This window comes from Porites lutea, chromosome 13 (genome assembly GCF_958299795.1).
Source record: "Porites lutea chromosome 13, jaPorLute2.1, whole genome shotgun sequence".
NCBI lineage: Eukaryota > Metazoa > Cnidaria > Anthozoa > Scleractinia > Poritidae > Porites > Porites lutea.
In genome coordinates, this window is record NC_133213.1 from 256538 (window position 1) to 273627 (window position 17090).

General features: G+C 39.8%; 2 protein-coding genes across 2 annotated transcripts; one reads left to right on the forward strand and one right to left on the reverse strand.

Annotated features, from left to right (window-relative positions):
• Window positions 1-1388: 1388 nt before the first annotated feature.
• On the forward strand, window positions 1389-4355 carry LOC140923304 (uncharacterized). Its single transcript, XM_073373398.1, has 3 exons — window positions 1389-2240; window positions 2860-3142; window positions 3653-4355. The coding sequence occupies exons 1-3, from the start codon at window positions 1414-1416 to the stop codon at window positions 3884-3886; spliced, it is 1344 nt and encodes a 447-aa protein (XP_073229499.1). The 5' UTR covers window positions 1389-1413; the 3' UTR covers window positions 3887-4355.
• Window positions 4356-8737: 4382 nt separating this feature from the next.
• LOC140923525 (heat shock 70 kDa protein 12A-like) lies at window positions 8738-16033 on the reverse strand. Its single transcript, XM_073373606.1, has 6 exons — window positions 16015-16033; window positions 14416-14738; window positions 13557-13784; window positions 11981-12173; window positions 10833-11481; window positions 8738-10037 (listed from the first exon to the last, which is right to left on the reverse strand). The coding sequence occupies exons 1-6, from the start codon at window positions 16031-16033 to the stop codon at window positions 9632-9634; spliced, it is 1818 nt and encodes a 605-aa protein (XP_073229707.1). The 3' UTR covers window positions 8738-9631.
• Window positions 16034-17090: the final 1057 nt, after the last annotated feature.

Consider the following 17090-nt stretch of genomic DNA (forward strand, 5'->3'; position numbering starts at 1 on the left):
GACATTTGTCATAACAACTATCTGATTATGCTGCACACACTAAAGAGAAAGTCAGAGAAAGGATTTTCATTTTCAAAGTTGGAGCCGATGGGTTGCTGGTTGTCTCATTTCTTGTAAGGCCCGGGGGAGGCACTCCTTACAATGCATGACCTATAAAGGGAGGGAAAGCCAGAAAGTGGTACCCTTCTTAGGGTGGGGAATTCACTAGTTGAAATATTGAAAGGGTAGTAAAATCCATCATTAAGGTATGTAAAATATGCTTTCACTAAAATGATTCGAAAGATGCTCGATATGGGTATATTGACACTTTAATGTGTTAAACGTTACACGAAGATACCCAAGAGGACTTCCAGCTTAAGCAATTTATTCGTATTAAGTAAGGTAAGTGAGAAAGGTACCATCTTTCAATGATCGAAGGTATACGAAAGAGGTACCTGGCTTTTCTTGTCAAAAATGGTATACTGAAAAAGAGTAAGCGGCTGGATCTCGGAGACCCCCACCCCTGTGTGTTAGGCTCGGACGTCACACAATCCACCAAAGTTGATTAACGTTTCGCAGGTGCTGTTTCTACTTGGTTTAACCAGAACAAATGACTTCGTATTTCTATTTTACTCTCATTCTTCAATCATGATGTACTTCCAACAATTACTCAGATAGGCACTTGATATTTCGCAGGAAGCGTTTGCCACGAGAGATTTTTCAGGGTAGAAACTAGAATTTTCTTTTGGTTAGAAATTTTTGTGATAGTAAAACAAATCGTGTAGGCGTTTTCACCTGTCGTTAGAACAAACTAGGCTTACCACAGCTTGCAGTCAGCGATGAGAAAGATTGCACTGTGCGTCGATCTCGCAGGGGTTGTAGTGATCATTCTAAGTAAGCCGCAGCGGGTTGGGGATCTAAATAAGTCTCATGGGTATACAGTCGCTAGATCATAGAAGTCAAAACACGCAATTTCTGGGAAAACTATTCAGCAGGGCCATTAAGAACAACGGTAGGTATAGAATACTTAGCGCCCTTATCACTATAGTTGTCTGGTCAAGAGAAGACTGGGTCCAAAGCTTCTCAGTACAGCTGTATCAGCCGGCTCCCGGTGGTATTAACTGGTGGTATGAGAAGGTTGGGTATGGGGTCCCTGTGTCACACCATCAACAAAGAATGTGCAGCGTAATTCCCCCGGAAGATATTATGTCAGTCATCGTTCGACTTTCAAAAAATTTAAACCCATGTCATTATTTAATCCATAAACTTTATTGATGACTTTACTGTTGACGTTAAAATCCTGATTAAAGTCACAAGACCTTCAGGTGAGTACAATTTACACGACCGCCGGTCACACATAAGTGCTAAAACAGCTACTTAATAAAGAAAATAAGCAAACAAATAAATGGTAAAAATAAAAAAAGGAGAAAGATAATGAAATTTATTTTTTTCAAGATCCTCACAGATAGATTTGCCCCATCCGGTCAACTGCCATCTCAAAAGTGTTCTGATCTGAAGGATTATTGTGGTGGAACGTTCAAAGGCATTGAGAAGCACCTCGATTATATCACAGGCTTGGGTGTGAATGCTATCTGGATATCCCCTATAGTAAAAAACATCGATAAAGGCTACCACGGTTACTGGGCCCAAAACATCTTTGAAATAAACCCACATTTTGGGAGCGAGGAAGATCTCAAGTCACTGGTGAAAGCTTGCCATGATAGAGATGTTTGGGTAATGGCAGACCTCGTAGCCAATCACATGGGAAATCCACCTAACGGTGGGTGGCCAACAGGTCTAGCTCCTTTTAACAAAAAGGAGTACTACCATCCACCCCATGCTTACATACAATGGCCACAAGAGTGCAAAGACCAATGGAAAATTGAAATATATTGGCTTGCTAACTTGCCCGATCTTAACCAAAGCCATCCATTCGTGAATCAGAACCTGCTTAACTGGGTACATAACCTGACTGACCAGTTTAACTTTGATGGCTACCGTCTTGATACTACCATTCAAGTTCCCAAGGAATTCTGGGCACAGTTTCGAAAGGCCGGAGGGGGTTTTATGATAGGAGAGGCAAACAATGGTCCACCTCCCTGCGGATCAATGGAGTACGTTGCAGGATACCAGGGGTACATAGACTCCGTTTTGGCCTATCCTTCCTATTGGACACTCAGGAAAATATTTCAAGAAAAGTCCAAGGACTTCAATGCGTTAAGCGTCGCTGTTAAAAACGCTTATCAGATTTACAAGGATAGGTGAGTTGCAAGTGAGACATAACTGACACATCTTTTGCCCTAGAACAAGAATTATCGACATCAACGTCGTTAAAACAGTAAAAGTAAAAATATCAAAAAATGTAAATAATTGTTAGCCTGCAGATAAAGCGTTATTTTTTTCGTGTTTTTCAGGCGAGCGAGGAGCGAAAGACACGGGCGACTGAGTAAGGCGCAGAAAATTATTTTAAATTATTTTAGTTGTTTTTTTCCGCATCTTTCCCCGTCGCACTTGGCTCGCGTTCGACGCCCGATTCGTGCTTCGCTTGTCGCGAAAAAAAAAGGGTGGACACACTTGTGTATTTCAGAACTAGCTAGAGACAAGAATGACAATTTCAAAAGGAATGTTAGCCACTTAACACCTTTTTCACGGTAACGTTATGCAGGCTAATGTGTAAATACCCGTGATGGCAAAATCGCGTTCAAATTGGGAAGATGACCTTATAGATTTTAACAGTCCATAATTGCAGTTTTCAGAAGACGAAAAGGGACATGACGAAATCCCGGATCTCATCAATGCTATCTAGTTTCACGGTTTATGATCTGATTTCAGGGAGAATGCTTCTATTTTCTCATATCATTTGATATTTTTTGTTGTAAGATCTGTCATTGGTGGGTTCGTAGACAATCATGATAATCCACGATTTCTGAATTTAAACCCAAGCCACACCGCACTTCGAAATGCGCTGACGTATGTATTAATGGCGGACTGGATCCCAATAGTATACTATGGCACGGAGCAAGGCTTCAATGGCGGTTCAGATCCTAACAACCGTGAATCACTTTGGCCTTTCATGTCCACCGAAAATCCGCTGTACAAATTTATTCAGACACTGGTTCACTTCAGAAGATCTCTTGGAGATGAATGGTTACAAAACAGACAGGTGACGTGGGAGCGATACTTATTGCCTTTAGTTGGATAACCCAGGTGTACTTCTATTTTTAACCTTCTCGTTTAATCCATGGGTAAATGATACCATAACTCTAACACTTTCAGCTTTTAATAAAGGAAACGTTACAAACCCGAGGCGCGATTCTTTAAGTCTTTACCGTAAGTTTTCTGTTGCAACAATAAGTTGTTGTTGATTAAGAAACAGTACTAGAGATATTCCGTTCGCGAATAATAAAGGTACCAATGGACAGTAAAAAGGCCTATAGCTAAGGCAATTAGGCCATTCCCCTTTCAGACGAATTACGTTTGTGCTTCAATAACAAATGCATAGACCAAGAATACACTTCTTCATTGGCCGAGGGAAACAAACCTTACCTCACCACCAAATAAACTTGAGAGTAGCTTTTTGGTCAAAGGCTTTGTCCTATGGTTTTTCGAAACTGCAGTTTTATAAAATGGAATTTTAGAAAACCAAAACATTTCTCTTGTGTCTTATTTTCAGGTGGAGAGACATGTTCAGTCCGATGCCTACGCCTTTTCAAGAGGTCAGATAATGGTCGTGATAACCTCGCAGGAGAAAACGCTCGATCTGACAATCGAGCATTCCCCCTACAAACCAGGAACTACGCTTAGAAATGTATTGAATTTTGACGAAAAACTTACGGTGTCTTCTGATAGTTCCCTGCCCGTTATTTTAAACTCAGGGGAGCCCCTAGTTCTTGAACAAAGTTCTTAAATATTAAGCAAGCCCAGGGACTCAGGCCGGAATGAAAAATAACAAACTAAAGGTTTTCATGGAGCAGTCCATTTATAAGCAGAAGGTTTTTCTCAATTTCCAAATTTCCAGCCGATTTTGTTTTCGTGAAGAATAGGTTCGATTGGCCCATTTGTACAGGTAATCATATGATTTCGAGTGCAATTTGGAATAATTTATTCCAAATTGCACGAGAAAAATCATGTGATTACTTATTATTAACATTCATGAAAAAATTGCGAGATAGCTTTAAAATCACTTTGATAGGGAGTCAACACGCGTAAACCACGTGCAAAAATAAATTATTCAAATGCTGCAAATATCATCACACGTGCAGTCAAAACAACATTTTGCTCGATGATTTTAAAGTTTGCAAACTGCAGAAACGGGCTGAACAGTTCATGGAATTGTTCAATGTGTTTGAATTAAAGATTCTGGGTTATTACCTCGAGTTTTCCGCTCCTCCAGAGAATTTCTTCTTCGTCCTCTGATACTTGCCGAGCTTTGTTTGGGCGCTTACCACGGCCAGCCAAGCGAAGCTGTTTCGCTTTGTCCTCCAACACCTCTTCGGACGAACTAAATTCTCGATCACGTACAATGGACAGGGTGCAGCCTTTGTTTTTTAAGTGTCTATCGAGCGATGCCATCATTACTTTAACGCTTTCTGGTTCATAATCTTCACCTTTTTTATATTGTTTACTTCGGCGTAGAAATGCTCGAGAAAAGTGTTAAGCTCAGCCGGCTCATAATTTTCTATTTCATCAGTAATTTCCTTATCTACGCACCAGTTCTTCCAAACAGAGAGCCAAAAACCAGTTTTTCGCAGTGTTTTCGTTTTTAGAGCAGTTTTTCAGCTCCTCTACAGTTGTTTCGGTCGCAAAAGCAAATGTGCTGAAAACGCCAACCAGTTTGGTTGGTCCGGAGCGGATCCAAATTTTGCGCCATTTAGATGGCGCATTTGATTGGCTCTCAGTGAGTTCCTTTGTTTATCAGCCAATCAGAATGTCACGTTTGTTACTCTTTTCTGCATTCAATTACCTTTTTTCTGCACCGTGCTACCTAAAAACTGCATTTCTCTTAGCCAATCATAATCGAGAAATTTTTTCATGTATATTATTAGGCATATAGTATGATGACAGTACACACATGCACTTCCCATTGGTACAAGTTCAATAATACTACTTAAGCAGAGCCATGAGGGAGTGTTGAGGCCTCAAATGTAATAAATGACCCTAAATGTAATAAAGGTCCTAAGTGTAATAATTTTTGGCCCTAACTGTAATAAAGGTCCTAAATGTAATAACTTTCGGCCCTAAATGTAATAAAGGGTTTAACTATATGTGTAATAGGTTTTAGCCCTAAATATAATGGAAGTGTTAACAGCTAGTGTACATGTATGTAGTATAACAGCCCCAAACTCGATAAGGTCCCTGACTGAAACATGCGACGGTCTGATGCGATATTAATGTTATAACCAGCTGGCGATTCACTTTCTTTGCCCTATTGTAGTCTTCATAGATATCCATAAACTTAGAAAGCGGCTAGAGCGCTTAAGAAGTAGGAGAAACACTTATAAATTAACTACGTCTCGATCGTGTTTCCTACTACATCCCTACATCGTGAAACGCGAGTTTTAAACAGATGGAATCTGCACAAAAGTTTTCAAAATACAGTAGTAATTTAGTAATTGAAGGAAGTATTAATGTTCATTAGAAACAATCGTAGTAAATTAAGTACTTTTGCCTATGGGGTTTTTTAATGTTGCGCTAAAAAAGAAATGTTTTTTATTTTTCATTTTCCGAAAGAGTATGTCGGTCGGTCCATACAGAATGCTGTGAACACGAAGTTATATATAAACAGCAAGATATTAAGGGCAGTATATCTTTATACTTACACTACAGGCTGCCTTTGCCTATGAAACAGATTTTTTAGTTCAATCCAGTGGATGAAGTTACAGTTTCTTGGGAAAATTTGCTATAATCCTGATAATCAACGAGGCTTTTTTGTTTTGTTACATAAGTTTTGAGATACGTCAGTCCTTTTTTGACATTAAAGAGTTCTTAAAAAATTTGCTTCATATCAAGGACCTCTGTTTTCAAGTTGTCATTAAAGAAGTATTATTGATAACAATGCTAACTATTAAAACCTATTTACAGTTAATTACTATTCGGTCAAAGGACTATTTACAATTCACTTCGATTAAACATTCTTTTCAGTTAATAATGACAACAAAAATAACAGTGATAATGATATCAATAACTGAATAATAAGTTGTTACTCAAATGGCTATATAGGGAATCTGCCTGGGGTATTTAGTGTTTGATATTCCCTAGACGCATTCTGGCGTTCAGTTAACCCGTAATAAGCTAAAGGCTAAACGCTATGAAATCTTCTTATTACCCTAAGTATATAAAGAGCTGAAAGAATTACACTTAGGACTTTTATTACATTTAGGGTCAAAATTTATTACACTTAGGACCTTTATTACATTTAGGGCCAAAAGTTATTACACTTAGGACCTTTATTACATTTAGGGTCATTTATTACATTTGAGGCCTCAACAGGGAGTAGCATTACAGATCTTGCAATACAGACCGTTTTAAACACGCCCACACAGATATAAGCAATGCAATGATCGAAACGCTCCCCTCCCACATTTAAAACTGGACTTGATCATTCCATTTTGAACGCAGCTAAATAGAGGGTCTGGATAGGGTTAACTTTCAACCGACAAATGGCCAAAATTTTAAATGACAACTGACAAATCGCCTAAAATTCAACTGACAACTGACATTTGCCCTGGTTTTAACAGACAACCGAGATATTTGAATGACAAAGAAGCCGATGCAGAAGAGGAGATATTGCGGCTATTGCCTTAGTTTCAAGGTCCGTCTGGGTGACCAATACGCAGTCATTTCTTCCGTTAAGGTATGCTTATACGGTAGACATCTGTGTTGACCTATTAGACCTATTAGATACGAAAAATTTTGTTCAGTCTTTGCAATACCAGGGAAATGAGCCCTCTGCTAGAAGGGAATACTCTTCCAAATTATTAGCCAAATTGCGGATCAAAAATACACAAATAAATTTCACAGTTAGTTATTAACTTTATTGATAATCGTTTGAACTGACAACTGACAAAAAGCCTAAAGTTTAACTGAAAAATGGCCAAAATTTAAACTGACATTTGTACCCCTCTCCCCACATCCAGACCCTCTCAATACTGTACCAACAGGCAACCAAACATCACCTTGATTTCCCGAATCCTGTCATTCATGGATCTATGTCAGTCGCACACTTTTGTCCCAGTATGATTTAAAACTGTAATATTACAGTATCAGAACAACTAAATATAATAACGTTTTTGTTAAAACTGATCGAAGTATCAATAAAAGAAAGATATTGATCATGGTTTGGCCGAGAGACCTCAAAATTGTGCCCGCAAAGCTTATCTTTACACTAGAGCTTTAGCTTGTCTAAGCTGCCCTCGCCTCATGATGTAATATACTTAGCGTACACGTCTGCACAGGACGCCTCATGATGTAATGTACTTAGCGTACACGTCTGCACAGGACTTCCCCTTGTTGTCGTGCTCTGAGTGATTAAAAAGATCCAAACTGTACCATAATCGTAGTTCTTGTCCGGATGACAAACGCAGCGGGTTAGAAAACTTTGTAAAAATGAATTCCTTCGAATTAACATCATATCCTGAGATCTTATAGGTGAGTTCTTTACTCTCGGGAAGCAGAATAAGATTAGTTGAAGTCGTTACAAGAGTCCTAAAGGGCCCTCCAGGCCCGCAACCCCACTTAGACCATTTCCCAGATGCACAACTAACCGAACCAGAAACGTGAACAAGTTTAACAGCTTCAGCAAAACCACCCACTTTCACTCTAAATCTGCCAAAGCCATCGTTTTTGCTTCTGAAACAGACAGGGTCCGTGTTTAGCTTGAGCCAAAATTCTGTTTAATTAAAAAAAAACAATTCAAGTCAATGTAAATAGTTTCGAAAACAGGCGATATGGTACGTAATAGTTTTGTAAAATCACTATAAAATCGTGATAAAGAAAGGAAACTCTGGCATCGACTTTACTGAACTTCAAGTGCTAAACTTGTGATACATGGCAACTCACCAGAATCTGGGTTATCTGCGTATACTGAGGTGGGTTTTTCGACCAAATACTTGGCTCGGTAATACTTGGTATTGTTGTTAAACTGACAAGTTTTGTCGACAAGATCGTAGTTTAAACTTTGGCAAGATGACTGGGCGTTACAGGCAATGAAACATTCGGCGAGGCGATCTGCAGTGAATGATTTGTACACGTGATCAACGAGGGCAAAACCGTGTAACGAGCGACGCTCTCTACACGACTGGCGAGCGAAAATGTAGCAAAAAATCGTGACGAATAATATAACAGTAACTGCGGACGTTTTTTTGCCCATGTCACTATAAGTGTGCTCAAATGTATGCTTTTTTGATGTATGATAATATATCCTCAAGAAAAAAAAGGCACTTAAGTCTATCAAAGGCCTTCAGTAATGTAAAGGCACAGACTAGATCATCATGCTTGAATGGGAACCAATGGATTGACCCCAACAGCAATGCACGAAACTGGAAAAGAAAAAGTACAGTACAGGGGCCCTGCCATTTGGAACGTTCTCACAGTCAAGAATTATTAAGCTAAATGGGAGAATTAGCCTGGACGATTTTAAACAATACTTTCAGGAAGATTATCTAAGGACCAACAATGGCAAATAAGGATGACAATTATATTTTACTTTAAGCTTTACATATTTTAATGATCGCTTCTTGATTCTCTATGGCACAGTCAAGTTTACAGTTGAGGGTGCCAACTGTCATTATATACAGCCAGGGCAGCTATAAACAGGTGATGGGTCATTTCAAAAGCAACATATTTCTGCAATTTGCAGTTGATCTTAAAAACGTCCTTACAGGCACGAAAAAAACTTAAAAATAGTATTCACAATTCAATAATAGCTTTACTTTACAATATTTACTTCAGAGAATCAACAAAAGCTAGCGGGTTTATCCCACAGCCAGCTTTGAAACAGATGGCAGTTACAATAAATATTGTTGCAGTAATTCTCAAGAGATACTATTCATCAAACAGTTAAAGATGACTTGTTTGTTCAACCGTGAACATAGTTTTAATCAACAAAATTATTTTCCTCTAGATAAAGGGTGATAACAAGACTTTTTAAATGAAACTTTAGCTTGAGAGGTGTGGCGGCTTCTTTAAAAAAGAGAAAAGGGACGAATAATCCAAAAATAGTAATAATGATAATATAGACTTAATGTCGCATCCCGAGGGAAACAGTTAGTTTTGTTTTACCGAGAGTCCTGATGTTTCCCGAGACGAAGACGAGGGAATCATCAGGACTCGAGGGAAAACAAAACTAACTGGTTTCCCGAGGGACCTGACATTAAGTGTTTTGTTATATTTCTACACTTTCACTTCAACAGCAACAAGCAAAATAACTGGAGCGAACCAAAACAGTCGATTCGCTGCTGTTTGTCTATTGGGATAACTTTAAAAAACGTTACTTTTTAGCTTGAGGCTTCGTGTTTGTGTTTTTGTGTTCTTTCAAGCAATTCACGAAAAAGAAAACTGGTAGTGTTTTTCCCGCCTTCTGCCACGCCACTTTCCACCATGTTTTGATCAAGCGTTTAAATCTGTAACAAACGTCATTATAACCAATGTGTTATTAGACCATGCTCACACGTGGTAGGAAGACATCCAAGGTGGTTTGAACCACGTTACCGCTCTCAACATCCCACGCTGAAGCTACCACATCTGTTCCTATAAAGTGTAAGCTGACTTCAATGTCTCGATCCAGTCCTTTCAAGGTGTCAGGAGATTGAAGGACAAGGTCCCCGATCTTCTTGACGCCAGGCTCTGTCACCAGCAGGACCTCTTGCACATCAGCAGTGTAGAATGAATATCTCATTTCCGTTTCATTTGCTTCACGAGGTCGGTAAGTAATAGCAATCTTCTGTCCAAGTTTTACGATGTCGTTCGTTTTCACAAAGCAGTTGAACAAGTCTTTGCACCTCTCTTGTCCCGAACTTGTTGTGAACTTATTTTCCTCTGGGTGAACTCTCCTGACAAACCTATAATGTTATTACAAGTGCAAGAAAGTTCAATTTGCACATAATTCTTTCTATTACATTGTATTTTAATAACAAGTAAACGCTGAAAAAAAGTTGAAATCCATTGACGGCTCGGTTGGGTTTGAAACGAGCGGCGCGCATCTTCTTCATGTGACGAAAACCAACAGAATACGACTTCAGTAATGTTCTTGGCCATGGAAAGTTGCTCTGATCTGAATAAAGACTAATTTCAATCCCATATATTACTAGCATACCACTGGCTGTTTTTGGTGACCTCTTATTCCTAAGGACACTTTGTAATGACTGTCAGAGATATCTGATAATTTCTGAAAAATAATTTTCACGCCCGGGGGTGGGGGAACTTGAGTTGAAATGTTCCCTCAAGGTCATCAAACCCTGACCCTGTTGACACAGAAATCTTTCATTTCGCTACACTAAGAAAAGGCAGTAGACCTGATTTCTTGACCCTGATTCGTTTCGCATACAGAGTGTGTGGCGATTAGATTTTTTTGGAAAAAGAAAAACTGTTGGTGTGGCACATGTAGATCGCTCATCGGCAACTTTCACACTTTTTAAAAGGTTTCCATACCAAAAAGACATCCTTTTCAAGACACTAAAAAGTGAAATGTTAGACCCTGATACCCTGAGAGCCATACACTGTTCAGCGGCAAATACCCGTACAGGCCAAATAAGGGATTATCCCCAGGCTTGCAAGCTATAGTAACGGGGGCAAACTGGAGCTATACTTTCGAGGCTATAACCAAGATTGTGCAATCAAAAACGGTCATTACAAACCTTAGTGAACAGTCGGTGCCATACGTTCTACTGACGACCCGTCTGCTTTCTGCAACTGCTCTCTTCCCCAGAATCACTGCACCGTGGACGACTGCGATACTGGCTCCCCTTGTAATGACATCTGAGAACCTTCCACTAAAAACATTTTTTATTTCTTTTTGAAGTAAAGGAGATTCTGAAAGACCTCCAATAAGAAACACTGTGGTGCTGTGCGGCTTTTTCAACACGGTATCCCGTAAACAATCTTTTATGGCTTCTAACAATGGCTGAAAAAGGTTTCGCATAGCATGAGAACTGACGCTGAGATACTTGTCATCCACTATTTTAACTACTCCCTCAGCGAAGCACTTCATGGATGGAGAGCGGTAATCGTTCAGCCAGGATACGAAGCTACCAGTCAGGCGAATCTTGGTTTCATTTTTAAGGAAGGCACATTTCTTTGCCTCAAAGCCCTGCATCATTTTTAACCAATCAGCGGGGAATAATTTTCGATAATCGCACATCTTTTGGGTGTCGAACCGCTCGTCTAAAAGAGTCCTGAATTGACAATCTACCATTACCTCGTCATCAGGCCTGACAGTTTCGTTGTAGGACATATGTAAAACTCCATCACTGCTCTTCTCAAACACAGTTACTTTGAGACAGCTTCCTATGAAAGAATTTCTGAATTATTCCCAATCGCGCAACGAAAAAATTTATCAACCTCGTTCCCAAGGGTCCTCTCCTACTTGGCCCCTGAAGCGAGAGAGGACCCTGGGAACTAGGTTGAAAATGTATCAAAACTATTAAGGTATCCACCAGAAAGTGACATTTATTTTTCAACTATGCAGGCCCGCCGCAGTAGTTTTCTAGAAATCTAGTTAAGTATTTTGTACTTCTTTGGAAAGGATCCCTCCTTCTCTTATATCTCGACGTAGAAAAACCTCCAGCTAAATATAATAAAGGTAGCTCCTATCCAAAAGAAGAGGTCCTGATGCTGCTGATGTCGAAAGAAAAAATTGAATACCCCCTTCACATCATACATTTACAAAATGAAGGGTGTATCCTTGAGAAAGCACCAGTATAAAACTACACCAGCCTGGAGCCTGTGTTTGGTTTCAAGGACCTGCAAGGACGTAACAAGTTAAGAAAAACATAAAAAATATTACCTCCCAAATCGACAATTACGCTCAGCGCATTTAGTTCTTCCGATGGAGAACAATCATTCTCTCTTGATTCTCCCAGTGCGAGATTGTCGGTCTGAGCGTCGCAATGCATTGTCTCTGAACAGAAAAGGGCAGCAGCTTCAGCATCGAAGGCAATAATAACCTGACCAGGGTTGTCACGTGATCCAAGACCGGCCTATTAGAAAAAAAGTGTGGCAGTAAATATCAGACTTAAAATTGAAGCAACAAATGGATAAAGGTGGGGAAAGGAAGCCAAAACGAGGCGGGGCTTCGTGAGGGTGGGGGGTTGGGGGGGGAGTGACAAATGTCAACTAAAAGGGACACTGATCTTGCCTCCATGAAGAATTAGAGAGCTTTAGATTCGAGGACGAGAACAAACACGAGGACTACATTTAATTTTAATGAGTTACTACGCTTATTTCTGTCTTAGCCCTCTCCCGATCGTTAAATGATAAAATTCCTAACGGTTGATAACTTGTTTTCGTCACTACGACATTCTGGCTAAAACTCGTAGTAGAATGACGATGGCTATCACATTTTCCCGCCAAAATGACGTTGGTTCGCGGGTGGGCACTACTTAGTATTGGGAAAATCTCGTTCTCGTCTTAGAATCTAAAGCTTTCTATTAAAAGCCTGCATGTTGAACAGTAGTGTGTGTGGCGCGATATTGCCCTAGGAGACTCGATTAAAATGACGATGATGATGAATTATGAGATTCAGTTGCATTTTTAATATTCATGATCTTATGATAAAATCGAGATGTCCAGGAAATGGCTATAACCTATTCGGTCTGTTAGGGAGTTATAACTTGATCGTAGGAAGTGCCATTTATACGAGGAAAAATAAGACGCGTCTTACATAAGACGCGAACTGTAAGACGCGAACTTTCCGTATAAACGGCACATTTCGTCTAAAATAAGACGCGACTTAACTAAGACGCGTCTTATTTTAGAACAGCCCTTAGCACCTGTTCTTAGATAAGACGCATAGTACGCATGCGTTAATTTTTGGCGGGAAAATTATCGCTTGCCCCGCGGCGGACTGGTAGGCTACTGGCAGGGAAAAGTTGTTTACAAATACAACGCGTTTTCGTTGTCTTGTCTATTTTGCTTTATTTTTTTCTTCGCTCAATTACAAAGAGCTCGCCGTTAAAGGCAAAAAGAAACACTTGGTCCATCGCGGAGGAAAAGGATTTCTTGTTATTATGTAAGGAGAAGGCGATAGCAGACCTCCTGCACAAATGCGTGACATCTGCTGGTGTGAGTAGACACTTTTTACTTTAAACTATCACAATTTATATGTACTGATCAAATTGCTATCTTCGTGTCATAAACTTACACTTAAAAAGTAAGTTCAGGTCATTCATATGAAAACGAGTCAAGAACAGAAATAAGACGCGAACCATTTATACGAGCTGTTTTCGTCTTAGATAAGACATGCTCGTATAAATGGTCCAGTTGGCGTCTTATTTAAGACGCGTCTTATGTACGTAAGACGCGTCTTATTTTTCCTCGTACAAATGGCCCATCTTCTTCACTCTTTCTCAGGAGATACACACCTCATAAGCTGCTTCGCGCATAAGCTGTTTTGCTGCTGGATTCCATGCTACAGAAACAGTTAACACCCATAGTATATCTTCCACGTTGTAATTCTCATTTCCAGACTTCTGTCGAATGACATTGACAGCTTCGTCCCTAAGAAAACGGATGCAATGTGCAAACACCTTTGTTGCTTTTACAGCTTTCCCATTGCACGCTTCGAGGCTTGTCTCGCCAGGGTTTAAAATCTAATCAAATACACGAAAAATAACATGTCAAGTACAAAAAAGAATGCCCTATTACATATAAAGAGACCATCTTAACAGCGGCTGGTAATCGAGCCTATTATTCCTTCGGTCGAGCGTTTTATACATGAGCCCCTGGCCCGGGAGACTGGGCGACCACTCCCCACGTCATCGGCGATAAATCAAGTTACTTACTTGAATTTAAAGACGGCCATAGATAGTATTTAATTTGACGAAATTCTGGATACCGTATTTACTCGATTGAACGCCTCCCTTGGAAAAAGCGTCACTCTTTATACTACGAAGCGTCTTACTCAGCAAAATCCCGAATAAAACGTCACCCTTGAGTAAACGCCGCAGCGAAAACGCTTGAAAAGTAATAAACGCCGCGGTGTTTAATCGAATGAATACGGTATGTGGGCTAACTCAAAACAGGACATAAATGTTTAACTATGGACGTTGTTAAGTAAATTTTTGTCATCTTTTTTCAATCGCTTTGCATTACAGTACATCCTTCAAGATTTGAAAATTCCATTCTTTCATTCCAAACTTCATCTAACACACGACTTGTTACTACTTACGGGTGTCATGTCCTTTTACAAACGCTTTTTGAGCATTAAGGAAGGGAACGTACCTCGCCCTCGCCCAGACTGATCTTCAAATGTTCAAAGAATAGGAATTGTTTCCATGTATTGAACACATCTTTCACGTATGCGTATCTTTGTGCGGCTTTATACCCAAACGAGTCAAATGTCAGATCAGGTTTTAGCAGAAGGCATGAAGGCGTCTTGCTTGTTTGATAACCCAGGTCACTCTTCCATTCTGGGTTTAAGAAAATTGTGTCTTCACCTTCATTATTGCTATAAGAAAATGCGAATCCACTGTGAGTTGTCCCCAAATCGATTCCAACGGTCGCTAGGAAAGGTCTCTCTTTGCCAAAAAGTAGGTTTTTCAGTCCTTGTAGAAAAGAAAAGAATAAGGTGGCAACTTAGTGTGATTACTGGTCACTTAAAAGATTTTGAACTTCATAATTCAATGCTAACCTACTACTCTAAATTAGGCGTTAATCGCCGATCAAAGACCTCAGTTCTCCGCTTGCGTTAACATTTTCATCATCTGGAGATCTGAATCTTGTTCTTCGACATAAAGGATCACAGACATCATAAAGTGTTTCGCTCCCATCGCCACCTCAATGGAAAACGTGGGTCTCGGGCAAAACGCGAAACGGGCAAAATAAATCCCTGATCGGGTATTAGGTTGTTCAGTGTGTTTAACTGCGACATAAAAAAAAGTTCACACGAAAGTTTAAATACCAGCAAGTCAAGAATTCAAAACAACGCTCACTCGCAATTAATGCATTTATTAATGAATGCCCGTTTATAACAAATAAACGATTAGTCTTAAATGGTAATCAATTTAAGAATAGGTTAAACTCATACCGCTTTTATATTTTGAATAAGAGAAATTCTTGCTGTTTTGGGGGCTTTTTCAGTTTTCATTTCCACAAATGGGTTGTGTGGGCGATGGAAAACGAAGCACTTTATGGGGATGAACCCTACGATATACTGGACTGTACACGGAATTTGTTTGGAATCTTCATTCGGTAACGAAATATCCCCAGCTTCCTCCTCAAGCGCTTCGTTTTCCAAGCCGAGCCGTAGGAGGCGAGCGCGAAACGCGAGTGACTGGTGACGATCGTCTTCAAGAGCACTCACAGGTTACGACACCCAAAGTTGAGTCACGCCATCTGAAACCCATTTCTGAGAAACGCCTTGTTCCGGCGACTGTTAATTCAGTTTCACTTTCCCTCTAACTCTCTCCATCACTGGGGTTCTCGCCAGATCTAGGAGAGATCTTGAGTTACACAGCCGAGTCAGCGACCTCGGTGGTTGGCTCACCCCTGCCCAACGTTCACCAGCTCTGTACAAGGCCGTAGAAGGAGGTATCGCACTTGCGTAAACATACAAACCTTTGAGTCCATTTCTTGCGGTCGAACCTCCACAAACGGCCACCTCGAGCTCTCTACAACGGCCATTTTTTTGGCGGACAGTCCATACATTCACTCTTCTTCAACCTCTCTTCAACGACCACCTTTCTACAATGGCCACTTGCTTCTGTCCCCACGATGGCCGTCCTTGAGAGGTTCAACAGTACTTCCCGAAAAGCTCTATAACACATTGTGGAGCAGCCTTTTGTCCAAAATATATATCAAGTCTCACTTTGGTCATCTTACCTGTCAACAAACCCGCCATGTTTTCTAAGTCTCAAAGCAAACCAAATTAAAGTGAAGAAAGCAAATCTTTGTAGACGACCGGTTGTTCGTGAACAAATATTAGTTTACCATATCTATTATCAAGAGAGGGTTTCCAAGAAACATACCTTACTCTTGTTATTATTACTGACGTCATACTTATTTAAAATTATTGACATTTCACTCTTTACCGTAAAATCTTTATCTCCAGGAGCCAAAATGTCGCTACTTTAGAGTATAAATTTAGAGACAATAAGGGGAAATACACTAAGATGAATGGCAAACAACAGCTTTTGATCGTTACTTAGTTGCTCCGGTTTTTCCGCGAAATATATAGATTTTTTTAATTTGCTTAAAACATTTTTACCATTAAACTAGGATAAATATTTTGAATTATTTTGGTGTTTTGTGTTAGGATTTCCTTTATCCTTTTACTGATTAAGTGGAGTGAAATGGATCCGAATGTGAAGCCACAGACTTTGGTAAATTCTATCCTAGAGTATAATCAGTTAGCTCTCATAACTTTGTTGACTTATCCTGTGCCAACATGCACAGCTGAGCGTAGCTTTTGCGGTATGAAGATGCTGCAAACTCCTTTACGAAGGACCATAACAGACGAGGGAGTGAGCTCTCTTGCAATTCTGCACATACACAAGCACAAGGATGTACAGTGAAACCTGTATTAAGCAGACACCGTATTAAGAAGACACCCTCTATTAAGCGGACAGTAGCCGAAGTCCCCAAATTGATTTCCCTAATATCTACTTTAAATGAAACCTTTATTAAGTGGACACCTCTATTAAGCAGACGCGGACATCTACAAAAGTACCTGAAATGGTCATTTCTATTGTTTCCAACCTGTATTAAACGGACACTTGTAATTAAATTCCACCACCCAACATGCCAGACACCAGAAATGCGAAAGACTGCCACCCACAAATTTTTAAATTTTTACATTAAAATTAACATGACTTGACGAACTTATTTGATTAGTTTCACAGTACAGTATTGTTTTCTATTTCGTTTTGTTTGTATGGAGCTTGTTTCACTCATTTGAT